Genomic DNA, 18,867 nt, shown 5'->3' with positions numbered 1-18,867 from the left:
ATTAAATGAAATTATCATTTAGATGAAATTGTGTTTTTCTACTATGTTTAGGTGTACAACAAGTCCTAATACAATTTCATTATTTCGCTTCAGTGCTTTGTTCGCTAAGTCCTTTCTAACACCGAATTACTTCAACTTATCCTAAAAATTTGTGATAATTTCGAATTCTGTCCCTTTTTTCTTAGTTGTGGATCTTTACGCTTTGGAAGAAGTCTTATTTCGGCCGGAGATACGGGTTTGACATCATAACTTCAAGATTCATATGCGTACTCTTGCCCCACCCGTTCCTGCGTACTTTTACCCCACAGTCCCAAAAATTATTCAAGTAATGGTTTTGACTTCTTGGAAAACCAACCGGATTGGTGTTCTGTACCATAAAGTATTCTATACAATAGGTTATCGGAATGGTATAATGTTCACCTGATTGAACGTATATATAGTAATGAAATACTAGTTGCGGAAACCCAATTATTTTTAGCAAAATGACCAAAAAGTTATCTAACTCCATATCTCCCTTGTTGTTTATTCAAATCGTTTACAATTACACATGATAATAGTTGGCCAGAATACCTGTCAAACTGATGCAGTGCTGCTAGTTTATCTTTTTTAATTACTTAAAAAAATCGAAAACGTACTCTTACCCCACGCGCACTCTTGCCCCACTCTACTCTATAAAATTTTCGATTAAGGCTCTAGCTATAGTAGAGGCTTCCTTATTCTGTATAGGTATAATTGATATGAATTTAGTTAAATCGCATTTTATTGTAATACAATAACGATTATTATGGTTCGTTTTAGGTAAAGGTCCAACTGTATCAATTGATATTACATCAAACGGTTTAGCAGGGGTTGTTGTTACTATAGTGGGTTCTTTAGTATGCTTACATACTTTGTTTATTTTACATTTCTTACAATTTTTGACAAATCGTGCGATGGTTTTTTTCATATTATTCCACTTATATTTGTCCTTAAGTTTTTTGTATAGTCGGTTTTGTCCAATGTGACCTCCAGTTGATGTCACATGGTAATCGTATAATATTTTCTCAACTTCATCGGTTTTCGTGATCTTTACGCGCGGTTTGTATAGTAATATTTTGACGTCTTTTAATGTTTTGTTCGCGATACTTTTGAACGATTCTACTGATAAAATCGCAAATATGTGACTTTGTGTCGACATGGCTAGCTTTTTAATTTTTAACTTTTTCAAAACGTCATTTAACCTTAGACAAACTGACTCTAGAGTCTGAATTCCATTGGCTGTGACAGTATAAATTTCTTTAATTCTTTTGGGATCCGTTATCTCTTTTATTTTTCACAAATTTTAACAGTGAAATAAAATTCATTCAGTGAGTGCAGCTAATAGAAAATTCAACAGAATAATAGAAATTTTTTCGGGGTTCTTAGGAAATTTTTTCGGATTTTATACTGGAGATTGTTTTGTTCGTAGTAATTTCCAAGCTATGTTTTTAGAAATTCAACAATCTCTTGTTGTTCGTTCAAATTTCCATGATAATTGTTTTAAAATCATTCGGAATTCCAGCACTTCATTAAAATTATATGAAGGACACTAAACCCTCTTTCTACGTTACTTATTGGGGGACGCAAACCGAATGTGACGTAAAAAGCATTTTTGCTGAAATTTCTAGTATTTCAATTAATTTATTGATCGTTGGATACTTTTAAATACATTCACTTGCGTCTTACATGAGGTATTGCAGGATCTCTCCAAATCTAGGCAAATGAGATGTTATAAGATCTCCAAATTGTCCTGGAGTTTGAATCAAGTGGTCTACCGAATTAACCAAGGCTTTCACGATGTCCCCAGCCGCGGTGTCAACCCAGTTTTGTCTTCTAAGTATTAGTCTTTCACTCACGTCTCAAATACAGGCATAAGAGATGTTGTAAGAGCTCCAAATTGTCCTGGACTTTAAATCAAATTGTTTATCGAATCAACTAAAGTCTTCATGATGTCCCAAGCCGTGGTATCAACTCAATTATGTCCTCCGAGCATTTGTTTTTCACTTGCGTCTCAAAACAAGACATATTAGGAGTTGTGAGATCTCCAAATTGTTCTGGAGTTTAAATCAAATGGTCTACCGACTCAACCAAGGCTTCCATGGTGTCCCCAGCCTCGGTGTCAACCCAATGTTGTCCTCCAATTATTTGTCTTCAACTTGCGTCTTCAATTCTTGCATGAATGAAGTTGTTAGATCTCTAAATTGTCCTGGAGTTTGAATCAAATGGTCTACCGAATTAACCAAGGCTTCCATGATGTCCTCAGCCACGGTATCATCAAAACCATGCCCTCCGAGTATTTGTCTTTCACTTGCGTCTCAAGTCCAGTTATATGAGATGTTTTAAGGTTAACCCAATGTTGTCCTCCAATTATTTGTCTTTCACTTGCGTCTTCAATTCTTGCATGAATGAAGTTGTTAGATCTCTAAATTGTCCTGGAGTTTGAATCAAATGGTCTATCGAATCAACCAAGGCTTCCACGATATCCCCAGCCGCGGTGTCAACCTAATTTTGTCTTCTGAGTATTAGTCTTTCACTTACGTCTCAAATACATGCATATGAGATGTTGTAAGATCTTCAAATTGTTCTGGAGCTTAAATTAAATGGTCTATCGAATCAACCAAAGCCTTCATAATCTCCCCAGCCGCGGTATCAACCCAGTTATGTCCTGCGATTTTTAGTCTTTCACTTACGTCTCAAATCCAGGCATATGGGGTGTTTTAAGATCTCCAAATTGTCCTGGAGTTTGAATCAAATGGTCTTCCGAATCAAACAAGGCTTTCTTGATGTCGCCAGCCGCGGAGTCAACCCAATTTTGCCTTCTGATTATTAGTCTTTCACTTGCGTACCAAATTTTAGCATTTAAGATGTTGTAAGATCTCCGAATTGTCCTGAAATTTGAATCAAATGGTCTACGGAATCAACCACGCCTTCCATGATGTCCTCAGCCACGGTATCATCAAAATCATGCACTCCGAGTATTTGTCTTTCGCTTGCGTCTGAAGTTCAGGTATATTAGATGTTTTAGGGTCTCCAAATTGTCCTGGAGTTTGAATCAAATGGCCTATCGAATCAATCAAGGCTTCCACGATGTCCCCAGCCGCGGTGTCAACCTAATTTTGTCTTCTGAGTATTAGTCTTTCACTTGCGTCTCAAATCCAGGCATATGAGATGTTTTGAGATCTCCAAATTGTCCTGGAGTTTGAATCAAATGGTCTGCCAAATCAATCTAGGCTTCCATGATGTCTTCATTCGCGGTATCAACTCAATTATGTTCTCCGAATATTTTTCTTTTACTTGCGTCTCAAAACAAGACATATGAGGTGTTGTAAGATCTCCAAATTGTCCTAGAGTTTGAATCAAATGGTCTAATGAATCAACCAAGGCTTCCATGATGTCCTCAGCCTTGGTGTCAACTCAATGTTGTCCTCCGATTATTTTTCTTTCACTTGCGTCTTTAATTTTTGCATGTGTGAAGTTGTTAGATCTCCAAATTGCCCTGGAGTTAGAATCAAATGGTCTACCGAATCAACCAAGGCTTCCATGATGTCCTCAGCCGCGGTATCATCTCAATCATGCCCTCCGAGTATCTGTATTTCACTTGCCGAGTATCTGTATTTCACTTACCGAATCAACCAAGTCTTTCCTGATGTCCCCAGCCGCGGAAACAACTCAATTATGACCTCCAAGTATTTGACTTTCACTTGCGTCTTAAATTCAGGCATATGAGTTGTTCTTAGATCTACAAATTGCCCTTGAGTTTAAACCAAACGTTCTGCTGAATCAACCAAGGCTTCCATGATGTCCCCAGCCATGGTGTCAACCCAATTATGTCCTCCGAATATTTGTCTTTCATTTGCGTCAGTCCAGATATATGAGATGTATTTAAGGTCTCCAAATTGTCCGGGAGTTTGAATCAAATGGTCAACCGAATCAAGCAAGGCTTCAACGATGTCCCCAACCGCGTTGTCAACCTAATTTTGTCATCTGAGAATTAGTCTTTCACCTACGTCTCAAATCCAGGTATATGAGATGTTTTAGGATCTCCAAATTGTCCTGGAGTTTGAATCAAATCCCCAGCCACGGTGACAACCCAATTTTGTCTTCTGAGTATTGGTCTTTCAATAACGTCTCAAATACAGGCATATGAGATGATACCGTGGCCGTTGACATCATAGAAGCCTTGGTTGATTCGGTAGACGATTTGATTCAAACTCAAAGACAATGTGGAGATCTTACAACATCTCATATGTCTAGATTTGAGACGCAAATGAAAGACAAACATTCGGAGGACATAATTGGGTTGATACCATGGCTGGGAACATCATGGAAGCCTTGGTTGATTCGGCAGACCATTTGATTTAAACTCAAGGGCAATTTGGAGATCTTAGAACATCTCATATGCCTGGATTTAAGACGCAAGTGAAAGTCAAATACTTGGAGGACATAATTGAGTTGTTTCCGCGGCTGGGGACATCAGGAAAGACCTGGTTGATTCGGTAGAAAATTTGATTCAAACTCCAGGACAATTTGGAGATCTTAGAACAACTAATATGCCTACATTTGAGACGCAAGTGAAAGACAAATACTCGGAGGACTTATTTGGGATGAAACCGCGGCTGAGGAGTCCAATAAATTCTTGGATGATTTGGAAAGGAACGGCTGCTTAAGGCATATTGAGTTTAGTTTAATAGATCATATAGGGCATGAACCATTTTTAAAAAGAGATTACGCGGGTAAACCTCAAGACCTATACTCCAGGGAATAATTGGATGACCTGAAACGGAATTTTGTTTAATATGTCAAATAGGACATGAACCATTTAAAAAAGAGATAACAGCTCTTTCGTTACGCTTGTAGACCTTAGGTTCTTAATTACGCGTGTAAACTGCATGAAATTCTTGGATGACCTGGAATGGAATAATTGTTGAAGGCAAATGATGAATATACCAAGCATCATCAGTTTCTAAAAGTGCCCTCTTATAGACTTACTTTTGGATGTCAATAATGTTTGAAATTATTTTTACGTCACGTGCCGTAAAACGAAGTGACGTATAAAAAACTGCCGTAATTTAGCGTTGAGTGTAATTACAAAGTTCTGACAGGAAATTGCGTTACGGTGTTTTTCGTGAAAATCCACTAGATTTTTTTTAAGTTTCTTCTTAATTTTTCCTGGATTTTTGTATAAACTGAATTATTGTGAAATTGTTGCAACTGATGCCAAAAACCATCGGCGAGAGGTGGCGTGGCACGGCGGAAAGTTTTTTTATATCGTGGGGGACGTATTGAATTCCAAAATTCTTTGTGGAAATTATGAATAAGATCGAAATCGTTCAACCTTTTTTGGATAAAAATAGAATCTAAAAAAGCGCTTTGCGTTCATTGTTTTATTGATGTGTACAATTTACACCGCTATTGTAATTCACCAAATAAAAAATAAAATAAAATAAAAAAACACGTTGTTCGGGAGCTAAACCTCCCCTCCCCCATGTGGCTTATTGTGGTCAACTCCCACCTACTCCGTATTTAACCACATTGTTTCTAGACGGACCCTTAAAATGCGCTACCACCTTTTCTTGGTTTGTAAGCCATATTTTGTCTCTCAAACGCAAATTTCGGCCATTTGCAAGCCGCCAAAAAAATTTTTTTTTGGTCAAAAAATCTGTATTGAAGGTTAAAAAAAATGTTTTGGTTATTTTCGGCGTTTTTGTACCCAACTTGTAGTAGGCTAAAGTACCATGAGCAGAGGTGAGCCAGCCAAGGGCTGAAAACCTCTTTAATAAAAATGATAATAATAATAATAAAGTACCATGAGAAATAGGCACAACTAATATTTATTTTCGTTATACTTCAAATTTGATAGAAATAGAATAATATCAACTACTGCGATATGATTAAACTGTACTCTTAAGAATTGAATAATTTCATTACAACAAGCAGCAATAGGGCATATGGAACAATTGGAGCTTTTCTACGACTTTTTTTTTTCTTTTCTAAATTGTACGGGGTGAGTATGATTGGTTGTCATTAAAGTAAATGTACATAAAATAGGAACGAAAGCTCCAAAATGATTAAACTTTAATTTTAATAAAAAAAAATTAATTAACAATTTATAAATTTCGGAGAGAAGTGAACTTTTTTTTCTTCTAGCGGACACATACAAACAAAGAAAAAAAAGATATAAACGTAACTTGACAACATTAAAAAAGCTCATTGTTTTCAAACACTGACAAGCAACCCTAATCACCCTGTAATCTCATGAATGTACGAAGTAACATCAAATATATCAATCTGGGTTTTTACATCAGCTCTACTTAGGATTCCCCGAGTATCAAATAAACCCCTCCACGATGAATTTGGTAACCCCCACTGAGAGAGCAATAAAACGAGAAAATTATATCGACTGACATGGATGGATTTTCCATTTGTAGTGCATATCTAATCTCAAATTAGGAAACCGAATTACATGTAATGCTCATGCCTGTGCCACCTTAGCATAACGAAAAATTATATAAATATAAATTCGCGTATTTCTTAAGTATCATTTGGTAGTACACTTAAGTAGGATGAAAGTGTTCGCAGTGCTTGTGTTATGCCTTACCGTTGTGGCTGCAGGGCCTGATGAGGATATCTGGTTGCAGTTTAACAGACGTATGCCCAGTGCATACTACGGTTTGAAGGAGCCCATTGAGAGATCCCCCGTTACCGGACGAATTGTTGGAGGCATCGATGCAAACATTGCGGACTTTCCATACCAGCTCTCTTTGATTCGCGGCGGATCACATTTCTGTGGAGCTTCGATAATTTCTACAAGTTGGGCCCTTTCGGCTGCTCATTGTACTTACCCTATGCCAAGTGTGGATGCTGTAAGTCTCTCAGAACAACTTAATTTATAATCTGCGCGTATAACTTTTATTTATATTTTTGATGTTTGTAGGTAACCCTACGTGGTGGATCTGCCAGCCGATTGGATGGAGGCTCCATTTTCAGCGTTGATTTGATTATCAACCATCCTCAATACAATGATTCAACTATTGAAAACGATGTTTGCGTGCTTCGTACTGTACAAGCTATGCAGGGATTGCATATTACTCCCATTCAGCTGGTACCAGCTGAAACTTATTACCCTCATGGAACCCGTGCGGTAGTATCAGGCTGGGGTCTCACGGTAAAAAACAATATTCCTATGCTGATCGTTTGTTGTTCATTTGAGCTCATGGTTTGTTTACAGAGCGTTCCTGGAACATTACCAGTCATACTACAGATGGTTGACATTCCGGTGATCGATCAGGCCACATGTCGCGCAGGGTGGCCAGTAGGCTGGGTTACGGACGAGTAAATGCGTCGCAGCGTATTATTGATATATGAAGCATAATACATTGTTGTTTTATTTCAGTATGCTTTGTGCCAGTGAGCCTGGACGTGATGCATGCAATGCAGACAGTGGTGGCCCACTTGTTACTGGAGGACGACAGATTGGTATTGTTTCATGGGGAGCAACTAACTGCCTTGGGAACGAACCTGGAGTTTATGCCCGAGTTGCTTTCCCGCTTATTCGCAACTGGATCACTGAAGCCACCGGAATTTGAGAGCGTTGATTTACCACCCATTAATTATTGAATATAAGATTTGTGATTAAATAGTGTCGTGTCTTTTTATATTTTTACTTCACCAGTACTTTGACTTAACCTTCCTAACGTGTTCGAGTCGGATCAATATGACCCGTATCGCCTTTTCAAATTGTAATAACTTTTGAACGCAACAATGTGAAGGTCTGATACTTCTTGACTTCAACAATTTCGTGGAAAACTATGTTTCTGAACGTTGACCTACTTTGTACGAAGTTCCTGAAGGGCTAAAAAACTCACACTTACGGTATTCGGGTCATATTCACCCGGATCACCCAAACTCAAATGTTTATATACCCCAAATAATCATCAGCTCAAAAATTTTCCGAATCTGACTCAGATTTTTCCGAATCAGTTTGTTAATCGGCCACACCTACATCCTGTAATCTTCGGAGGAAGAATCGTCAGTTTGCCACTTTTATATGCGCGAAGAGATGAATGATTTGATTGCACATGAACGATTTTATTACTGTTTTGACGTAGGACTACGCGTGTGTTTCCTATATTTAGGATACATTTGGCGATTGTGAAAATCGGAGAGTTAGTTATGGGTCGTGTACACCTCCAGTGGTGCAAAGGGCCGACTTGAAAGATCTCCATCCTGAGCGATCGCTTTAACCTGTCGTCACGTTAGATTTCGGCAGTTTTTATTTCTTTATTGAGGCTTCGCCGCCATGAGCCTATGTTGCAATGTCCTGCTGGGTTCACTTTGGAGTTCGTACATGGTGCGTTCACTTAGCTGTCTGTTTTTTCAGATATTTCTTAAACTCGCAAAGCAATCCCTTATCTGCCTATTAGTTCGACGATTCAGAATGATCTTACATACTGTCTGTCATATTATATCTGTAAATGTTTAATATCAATGTCTACTTTTTTTTCTTCCTAAGCAATAATGGAGGGGGAATCTGCTCAACAGACATCCTGGGTTGTCCAGGAAGTGCAGGGTAAGGGACCACCTCCAACAGCAAACGAGGGACGCAGGACTACATCCCCGACCCGCTAAACCCTTTCCTCTGCCGCCAAGCCCATAGTCCCCTCGGTACAACCAGAAAGTAATGCTTCAAAGGGGGGCCAGTGAACAACGCACCCTCGAGGTTAGCTGCGTGTCCTTGCAGCACCGAACATCGTGACTCGTTTTTTTAGAAGAACACCATGGTATCGTGCCAGCGCCAGTCTTCACGAAAACATGAACCGCGTTTGAACAAGTGCAGTTTTCCCGTGTGCAAGTTCGCACTCAAACATGCATACTAGATCCAAACCGAGTTCATCATAAACCGAACCAAAATCGCACCCGGTTTGAACACGAGTGTGCGCCCAAGTTCAAACACACGGGTTTGAACATGGAAGTTTAAACATCAGTTTACACACAGCACGCTGTTCATCTGTTCATATTGATCAAGTGTTTTCTCTTCTTGAGTAGCGGTGATGGCCTAATGGTAACTCGTTTGGCGTTCACTCAGGGCACTAGGGTTTGAATCCTTATCTTTGGATTTTTTTTAGGAATGGCACATGAATAGTTTTAGTTTTATAAATGCCACTTTTTAGCCCTTGTCAGGTGGTTTGCGCTTGGTCCGATATCTTAATATCACAACAATATGTTTACTCAACATTTTGCATACAATCTTCAGATATTATTCTTAATATTCATAACAACTAAATATTATGTGCATTTTCCCGGTAAGACAGCCGGCAGCCTCCAATGTAATGATTATTTAAAGTGTCCTTGCGTTTATGTTCTAAACGAGGTAAAATACATAAGTCTCTGTTCGTCTGTCTAAAATGTAGCCCCTAATTATTTTATATCCGTTACATATGCAAGCATGCATTTTGTTTTGTTAGATACGATGGGATTTGCATGTCGTGAATAAAATATAAATGTTGATTCCAAAAAGTTCTAAGACAGACTTTAGTGAGGAAGGGAGGTTGTTAACCAAAAATTCAAATTGATAGGAATTTATAAAGATAGTAGGGGGTCTGTTTATAATGTATTCTATATTGCTATGTATAAATAATACGCCGATGACATTATGCAATTCAAAAAAAATTCACAAACGATGGAGCTCCAGGTCAGAAATGAGCCCACAAATCCTTCCTTACACATAAAAGTCTTATAAACTACATGGCTCTCATAAAAGATAAAATCTTTAATTATGACAATCTAAAAAATTACGAAACTGGAATTAAAGCCCCGTTGATCATAAGGTTCTTCAAAAAGGTCGAAAACCCTCTCTCCCTGGAATAAAGAAATCTCTATGCAACCCAGAACTTCGCTTCAGATTCACGGTATATTTATCAAGTACCACCGCAAAGTAAGTAGGTAGAATGAATTATCCCCATATAAACGTGCCAGAAAAATCTTATCCCAAAATTTTGGAAATACAAACTAATCAGTTTTTTAGTGGTTGCAGAATCCCGAGATCCTAAGAAGAATTGCTTTCAGAACCTCGAAAATGGAACAAAAAGCTCCGCTCAGAGCAGATTCGAACCTAAGACGTCCTGATTGAAAGGCCTAAATCAAGACCTCACCTCTATAAACGCTTCGTTATGGAAGTGCGAAAAATGTGCACAACATGTTTCAATTTTTCAATCATACCTTCATTGAAGTTTGGTTAAATTCTCTTATTCGAGATATGAATAACAAGGCTGGGAAACGTGAAGAATCAACAATAGTTTCCCTAGCAAACCGTTCATTTACCCCAGCGTAGCATTCTAGTGTGCAAGCGCACATGTTTGAACCCAAGTTTAAACTCGATGTTTGAACATTGTACATTGCGCCTGGGTGTATCAGAGTTCAGGCTCGTGTTCAGATTGCTATGTGCAAGTTCGAACATAGCAAGCAATGTTTGATTGGGTGCACAAACTTAGGTGAACATCTCACACATGTTGCACCTTGAAGACTGGCCAGCGCATTGCCAGCTTTCCAGCTGGCATATTTTTAACATCCCATTTCCACCCACCCCAGTTGTAAACAAAATTTATTTATCGCTGCTGCACTTTTCCGTACCAATTGCCTCACTATTATAAACAAGCGATACTGTCATTAATTTTCAAAACATTGTGATCAATGTTGTAAAATGTCATTTGCATTTGTTTGTATAATTTTCCCAGAACTTTTTTCAGAAATTAGCTATCAATTCGCTTAAATGCGCTTAAATGTGGCTACAACTTTGTCTAAAAAGACATTGGTGTAAATATGTAATCTGAGGCGTGGGAGGCAAAATGTCATTCAAATGACATTATGTCAAATGACACGTGACATTTTGGAGAGTTTTCACTCTCCAGCCTCAGATGTTATATTTAGAGCAATGTACCTTTGGACAAAAATATAGCCCTACTCAAGCGTCATGAGTGCATCTAAAATTATGGAATAAATTTGGTTTCTAAAGAAAGTTATGAACAAATTAGTCAAATGACATGCAGATGACATTTTACAAGCCTGATTGTGATGGAGTCTTGAGCCTTAATCGCAAATCATGCGCAAGGCCTGTAAGGACTTGCATGGGCACCATGGATTGCTATTGTCTTAGTAACGACTGCCTTGGTAAACCAATTCGTTTGAACTCCAGAATGATTTGGAGAACTTAGAACACACGGTTTGGACATATCTAGACCGTAAATCATACGCCTGATCTAGACCGTTAATCATACGCATGATCTCTGAGGACTACCAAGGTTTGCTATAGACTTTGTATTCTCCATTTGATGCTGGGTACCTTCCGTGGACGCTGCTTGCAGGCAGCTTGAAAATCCGCTTCGTGGACATCGGCGCTAAGGCAGACAGAGAAGATGATGCCTTCTTCAAATGGACGCGTTTGCCCGGTCTTTTTAAAAGTAACCTGCCGAAGAAAAAAGGATCTCTCTCACTCACTCACTCTTACTCACTTACTCTGACTCACCACTCACTCACTTTTACTCACTCTCACTCACTGGTTAACTCTTATTTATTCACTCCTACTCACTCACTACTACTTCCTCAAAATTACTCACCCACTCACTCACACGCCGATTCTGAGATTCAGGCCAAGATTCAACCAGAATCCGTTGCTTTTACTACAGCGACCAAGGAACAACTTCAGCCTTGTTACCATTGTAGTTGACGTGGACCGCATTTGCCTCCGACTCTCTGGATTGTGCATGAGAAAGTGCTGTATAATCTCTTCTACCCTTCAGGACTCTTGAAGGGTGCTATACGAAGTGGAACGGGTTTTATCGTGGTAAAAATACTTAGTTCTATACTGCATTGAAACAGCTCCAGGCGAAGTGCAAACTGTTATTTATTCATATGAATTCTGAAAAGTATTTTATTGAGTAACTTTGAAATGAAGTTTAAACTTGAAATAATAACTAAATTGGGGGTACTGTCCCATCCGGGGCAATTGCATTCGGGGTAGTGACTCATTCTGGGTAGTGGCGTTCGGGGTAGTGGCCTTTGGGGTAATGACATTATGGGTAATGGAATTATGGGTAGTATCGTAGAGTCGTTCAAGAAAGACAAAAGTATAATCAAGACTTCATAATTAATGGTTAATAGTGGAAAGGTTTACCAAACATAACGAAACTGATGATAATAAAAATAATGTTATTGTTGTTATACAGGGGATGTCCAAAATAACTGGGATAGGCAAATTTTGGGTATAATTAGATGTGTTGTAACTATGTCAATTATTATCCGATTTTGACAGTTCAGCTAGAAATTACAACTAGAAATTTAATGCAGTTTCACCATATGTCCATGGAACTGACCATGGTCATCAAATACCGGAGATATTCCGGGTTTTTCTAAGGTAGGTTCAGAACCGTGAATTTGTGGTGGGTATTGGGATAAGTTGTGGTTAAAAACAGAATAATATTAGTAACCATAAATAAAGTAGGGCTCTTTCTGATTGGAACCATATGTTGAAATTTTAAATCGGACCAGGATCAAGTGAGATGTGGCCATTTGTTTAGAATCGGTGCCAATCGGGAATTTTAAAAGGGACCAGGCCACAAATTCATTTGAATCAAGCTTTTTGACCGATCTTCCATTATGATTACATTCCAAAAGTCTTCTGATACGTCAATAATGAAAAACCAATTAAAAAGACGGATCCTAAAGTCGCTGGGGTGTCCCCGGGGAACCTGTAAAAGGGGACATTTCAGTTTTAGCGCCAAAACTGGTCATTCGACGGTTCGTTTTTCATGGTTTCCTATTAAGAAGCGAGGTACGAATATAAAATGGACCACTGACGGCTTTGACCGCTGCCGGGACCTACGGATTGTCCCCGGGGATCCTGTAGAAGGGGACATTTCAGTTTTAGCGCCAAAACTGGTCATTCGACGGTTCGTTTTTCATGGTTTTCTAGTCTCAAGCTAGTCATTAAACGGCTCGTTGCTTATGGTTTTCTATCAGGAAGCGAGGTATGAATATCAAATAGATCATTGACTACTTTGATTGCTTCCGAAACCAACAGATTTTTTTTTCCTGTTCGGGTGTGCCACTGCGGCCAGTTATTAGATCTATTGTAGCGTTACCCGTATCCTTAGTGTTTAAGTGCATGTCGAATTACTCCATTACTATTGATAAGCAATGCAGTATCGGTTTCGATACAGTTGTTGTTTTGTTTTCTCAAGAGCACCATGACAAGGTCCCGCTATTTAGACCCTTCACAGAGAGCAATCCCATTGAAGGCGCGCCCCTTATCAATAGGAAATCAATCCTGTCTTGAGAAAACAGAACAGTAATACTGTTTTGCTTCTTCAAGGACCAACTGATTGCTTCAGGGAAACCCGTAGAAGGGGACCTTTATGTTTTAGCGCCAAACGAAGTACAGTCAAACTTCCATGAGTCGTTGTTCTATGACTCGATATCGACTCATGGAGGCAAATTATTTCATATTAAAAAATATTTTCTTGGTTACTATGATGGTCCCTTCAAACAGCTTTCCAAGGATTTATGTTCCACATCTCGATATTTCTATGAGTCGATGGTCCCTTCAATATCGACTCATGGAGGTTTGACTGTATGACTGATTTTACTGCTAAAACTGAAATATCATTTTATACAATTTTCCCTGGGTCAATCCATAAGTCACGGAAGTTATCAGAATCGCCAATAATCCATTTTATGTTTATTCCTCGCTTCATGATCGCAAAGCATGAAAAAAGAGTAGTCGAATGACTTCTTTTGGCGCTCAAACTGAAATGTCCCCTTCTACAGGCTCTCCTGGGACAATCTGTAGGTTTCGAAAGCGGTCAGAATCGTCGCGTCAGTAGTTCATCTTATATTCAAACATCGCTTCCTGATCGAAAACCATGAAAAACAGCGTTCGAATGATCAGTTTTGGCGCAAAAACAGGAATGCTTTCTTCTATAGGTTCCCTTGGGACAGTTGATTGGTCCTAGAAATGGTCAGAGTCGTCTATGGTCCATTTTATATTCATACTGCGCTTCCTGATAGAAAACCATGAAAAAGAGCCGTCCAGTGACTTGTTTTGGCGCTTAAACTGAAATGTTTCCTTCAACAGGTTTCCTTGGAGCAATGGATGCGGTCAAAATCGTCAGTGGTCCATTTTATATTCATACCTTGCTTTCTGATAGAAAACAATGAAAAACGAACCGTCGAATGACCAGTTTTGGCGCTAAAACTGACATGTCCCCTTCTACAAATCCCCCGGGGACAATCCGTAGGTCCCGGTAGCGTTCAGAGCCGTCAGTGGTCCATTTTATATTCATACCTCGCTTCATGATAGAAAACCATGAAAAACGAACCGTCGAATGACCAGTTTTGGCGCTAAAATCAAAATGTCCCCTTCTACAGGTTTCCTGGGGACAATCCGTAGGTCCCGATAGCGGTTAGAGCTGTCAATGGTCCATTTTATATTCGTACCTCGCTTCCTGATAGAAAACCATGAAAAACGAACCGTCGAATGACCAGTTTTGGCGCTAAAACTGAAATGTCCCCTTCTACAGGTTCCTAGGGTACAATCCGTAGGTCCCGGAATCGATCAGAGCCGTCAATGATCCATTTTATATTCATACCTCGCTTCCTGATAGAAAACCATGAAAAACGAACCGTCGAATGACCAGTTTTGGCTCTAAAATTGAAATGTCCCCTTCTACAGGTTTCCCGGGGACAATCCATAGGTCCCGGTAGCGGTTAGAGCCGTCAATGGTCCATTTTATATTCATACCTCGCTTCCTGATAGAAAACCATGAAAAACGAACCGTCGAATGACCAGTTTTGGCGCTAAAACTGAAATGTCCCCTTCTACAGGTTCCCAGGGGACAATCCGTAGGTCCCGGAATCGGTCAGAGCCATCAATGATCCATTTTATATTCATACCTCGCTTCATGATAGAAAACCATGAAAAACGAACCGTCGAATGACCAGTTTTGGCGCTAAAACTGAAATGTCCCCTTTTACAGGTTCCCCGGGGCACCCTAGCGACTTTAGGATCCGTCTTTTTAATTGGTTTTTCATTATTGACGTATCAAAAGACTTTTGAAATGTAATCATAATGGAAGATCGGTCAAAAAGCTTGATTCAAATGAATTTGTAGCCTGGTCCCTTTTAAAACTCCCGATCGGCACCGATTCTAAACAAATGATCATATCTCACTTGATCCTGGTCCGATTTCGAATTTCAACATATGGTTCCAATCAGGAAGAGACCTACTTTAATTGTGGTTACTAATATTATTCTGTTTTTAACCACAACTTATCCTAATACCCACCACAAATTCACGGTTCTGAACCTACCTTAGAAAAACCCGGAATATCTCCGGTATCCGATGACCATGGTCGGTTCCATGGACATATGGTGAAACTACATTAAATTTCTAGTTCAGGCATCCCTGAATTGTCAAAATCGGATAATAATTGACATAGTTGCAACACATCTAATTATGCCCAAAATTTGCCTATCCCAGTTATTTTGGACATCCCCTGTATATTCCCTTAGACAATTTGCTTGCCGTCAGTTTTGTTTTCGGATCCTTCTGACTGCAAAATTTCGGCTCGGCTTGACTTACACATTTTAGTGCTGTCCAATGAGCAGCTCGAAGTAGCTCGAAGTTGTTCCCGTCCTGCTCGTTCTTTTTTGTCAACAAATGGGCATGAGCAGGACACGAATAAACTTCGAGCTACTTCAAGCTCTCATTGGACATCACTTTTGTGAATCTGTTTCTCCCTCTCAGGTCACGCATATCCATCTACGTCACACTGTAAGTTTACCGTCGAATCTCTGTTTATTTTGATGTGGATTGTTTCAGCTGCTAATCTGCTCCCGATGTTGTTGATTCTCTGTAGTATTCTCGTGTGAGAAAAATTAAATTGATGACCATTTTTCACCGCGAGTTGAGTGAATCCCGTGGATGATGCGTATGCAGTTTTGGTGTTGTTTGATGCTCTTCTCCAATGTTTGTGACGTTTGTCCAATGTATGTACCTTTTCCGATCACAAGCTCCGCACGGAATGGTATTTTTCACCTTATCACATGGTTTGAAGGAAGCTGTTATGTTGTGGGCGGTGTGCTTCAGTAAAGGTGTGGGCCAAAATCCTCTAAGTCTGTAGTAGTCGGAAAAATAATGTAAACAATGCCACCCACAGTGGGCGGGCGAAGTGAAACGTCACTTCTGTTATAAAAATTGTACTGAGTATGCCAGACGTGACGTCACATTCGGTCGCCTTCGGCCATCTTCGGCAGCCCAGCTGAGAGTTTCTCTCTCAAAAGAGCGAATTTTCGTTGAACAAATCTCGCTTAACTTTTCAAAAGGACCTAAGTAACATTTTTTTCATGAATTAATTTGAATAGCACAATCAAAAGCTTTCATGTTTTTCTGTTGATTGCGCTATTCAAATTAATTCATGAAAAAAATGTTACTTAGGTCCTTTTGAAAAGTTAATCGAGAAATACTACTTGAGGGTTTGGGCCACACCTGTAGTAAAGCACATCGGTTGTGGGGTTTCAGTATTTTGCTCACCTTCTCACTTAAACCAGGGATGTATGGGATGAAAATGTAGTTTTTTCTCTCAGTTCTCAAGGGGAGCCCCATCGAGCTCACCCTCTTCCGGCAACGCTGTCTCGAGATGCTGCGCGTATGCAGTGGCAACATCAGGTTGCTTCAGTCGCTCTAGGACGTACCGCGGCGGTATTGAACATTATTGATAACGGATAGTTTTGGGCGCAGTTTAACCATTACCAGATAGTGGTCAGAGTCGATGTTAGCACCACGATATGTCCTGACGTTGATAATTTCGGAGAAGTACCATCCATCAATCAGAACGTGGTCGATTTGTGATTCTGTCTGCAGTGGTGAATTCCAGGTGTACCTATACGGGAGGCTGTGTTGGAAGTAGGTGCTGCGAATGGCCATATTCTTAGAGGCGGCGTCAACTAGTCGTAGGCCGTTGTCGTTCGTCAGCCGGTGAGCGCTGAAATTCCTAATATTCGGTCTAAACTCCTCCTCTTGGCCAACCTGAGCGTTCAAATCTCCTATGATGATTTTGACGTCGTAGATTGGGCAGCTGTCGTACTCACGTTCCAGCTGCTTGTAGAATGCGTCCTTATCATCATCAGCGCTTCCGGAGTGTGAGCTATGGACGTTGATTATGCTGAAGTTGAAGAACCGGCCTTTGATCCTCAACCTGCACATTCTTGCATTGATTGGCCGCCACCCGATCACACGCCTTCGCATATCGCCCATCACTATGAAAGCTGTTCCCAGCTCGTGCGTGTTGCCGCAGCTCTAGTAGATGGTATGATTACCTCTAAACGTTGATCCTTTCCAACAAATCTCCTGCAGCGCTACGATGCCGAATCCACGGTCCTTGAGCACATCGGCGTGTGCTCCCGATAAAGTTGAGAGATTTACAGTTCCTCGAACCGAGTTTCCAATCGCTAGTCCCTTTTCGTCGCGGTGGTCTTCGCCGATGGTTCCGGTCCGTACTCTCTTGTTGATTGTTCGTTGTGTATGTTTTTGAAAAGGCTGGCTTGCAGGGCCTGACACCAAATCCCCTAAATTTCCGGAGGAGCATTCCTCGTTATTCCCGGTGGACCATGGTGCACAGTTTCACTTAGAGTCCCTGGCTGGCACTCGGACGATGATCAGCCGCCCCTAACATGGAGAACAGACGCTGTTGTGAGCCAATCCGGATATGGAGAATAGACGCTCAGTAAGATTTGCACCTCCGGAGAGGAGCAACCCCCCCCCCCTTCCCTGTCAGCATACGACCGTAGTTCCTACCAGGGTTGGTTACCCGATCTTCCCTAAGGTTTCTCGTATCCCGGCCGGCACCACGAGGAGGTAGAGATAGGAGTTGCTGGGTAAGAGGCTAAGGACTGAGATGGGGTCTATTTTATTCCTTCAGGTACGCGAAGTACCAATGGTACGCTTTACCCAGCATTTGCCGTGCCATAAAAACTCACATCTTCTTCAGAATGTCCAGAAAACGACGGCAACATATACTAATTTCGCGCAGAATTAAAAAAAAATGTCTAAAAATCTATGCTATACATATTTTTCCAATTGAAAATATGCTACAAATGCATTACGCATTTAAGTTGATTAGATCGAACTACTTGCTATTTACTTGACTACTTGCTATTTATATCTATGTATATCGAAACAAAATTAGCCGCAATCCAGTTGGCTAATGTTAAACTGAAAAGTGACTTAACCGTTAAGATTTACAGCAATAGTTTTTGATAAAGGAAATCCCATGAAACAAGAATAGACAAAAGAATGTTTTTTTAAATGTTGTTTTGATGCACGCGATTTTACATATTTTCGCAAAAATGTAGTAGGCTAAATAGATCTAATTTATTGGCACAATTAATATTTATTTCCGTTATACGCTTATTGATAGAAATATAATAATAGGTATTAAGCAGTTTGGTATGTTGTACAACCAAAGCATTGGATTATTTCATGTCAAGCAGCAATAGTTCTAATGGAACAATGTAAGATTCTTCACAGAACTAAATTGTAATTTCATGAATGTACCAAGTAACACCAAGTTTATCAATATGGGTTTTTTCATCAGCCCTACTTAGGATTCCCCGAGTATCGAATAAACCCCGAACCCATGATGAATTTGGTAACCCCCACTGAGAGAGTAATAAAGCGAGAAAATTGTATCGACTGGAATGGATGGATTTTCCATTTGCAGTGCATATCTAATCTCAAATTAGGAAACCGAATTACATGTAATGCTCATGCCTGTGCCACCTTAGCATAACGAAAAA

General features: G+C 39.9%; 1 protein-coding gene across 1 annotated transcript; it reads left to right on the top strand.

Moving 5' to 3' along the window:
- The first annotated feature begins 6,581 nt into the window (after positions 1-6,581).
- On the top strand, positions 6,582-7,604 carry LOC134221864 (trypsin 3A1-like). The gene is made up of 4 exons (XM_062701035.1): positions 6,582-6,881; positions 6,953-7,183; positions 7,247-7,350; positions 7,412-7,604. The coding sequence occupies exons 1-4, from the start codon at positions 6,582-6,584 to the stop codon at positions 7,602-7,604; spliced, it is 828 nt and encodes a 275-aa protein (XP_062557019.1).
- Positions 7,605-18,867: the final 11,263 nt, after the last annotated feature.

The sequence above is a fragment of the Armigeres subalbatus genome, chromosome 3 (genome assembly GCF_024139115.2).
Source record: "Armigeres subalbatus isolate Guangzhou_Male chromosome 3, GZ_Asu_2, whole genome shotgun sequence".
NCBI lineage: Eukaryota > Metazoa > Arthropoda > Insecta > Diptera > Culicidae > Armigeres > Armigeres subalbatus.
This window is presented reverse-complemented; position numbering and strand designations above follow the sequence as displayed.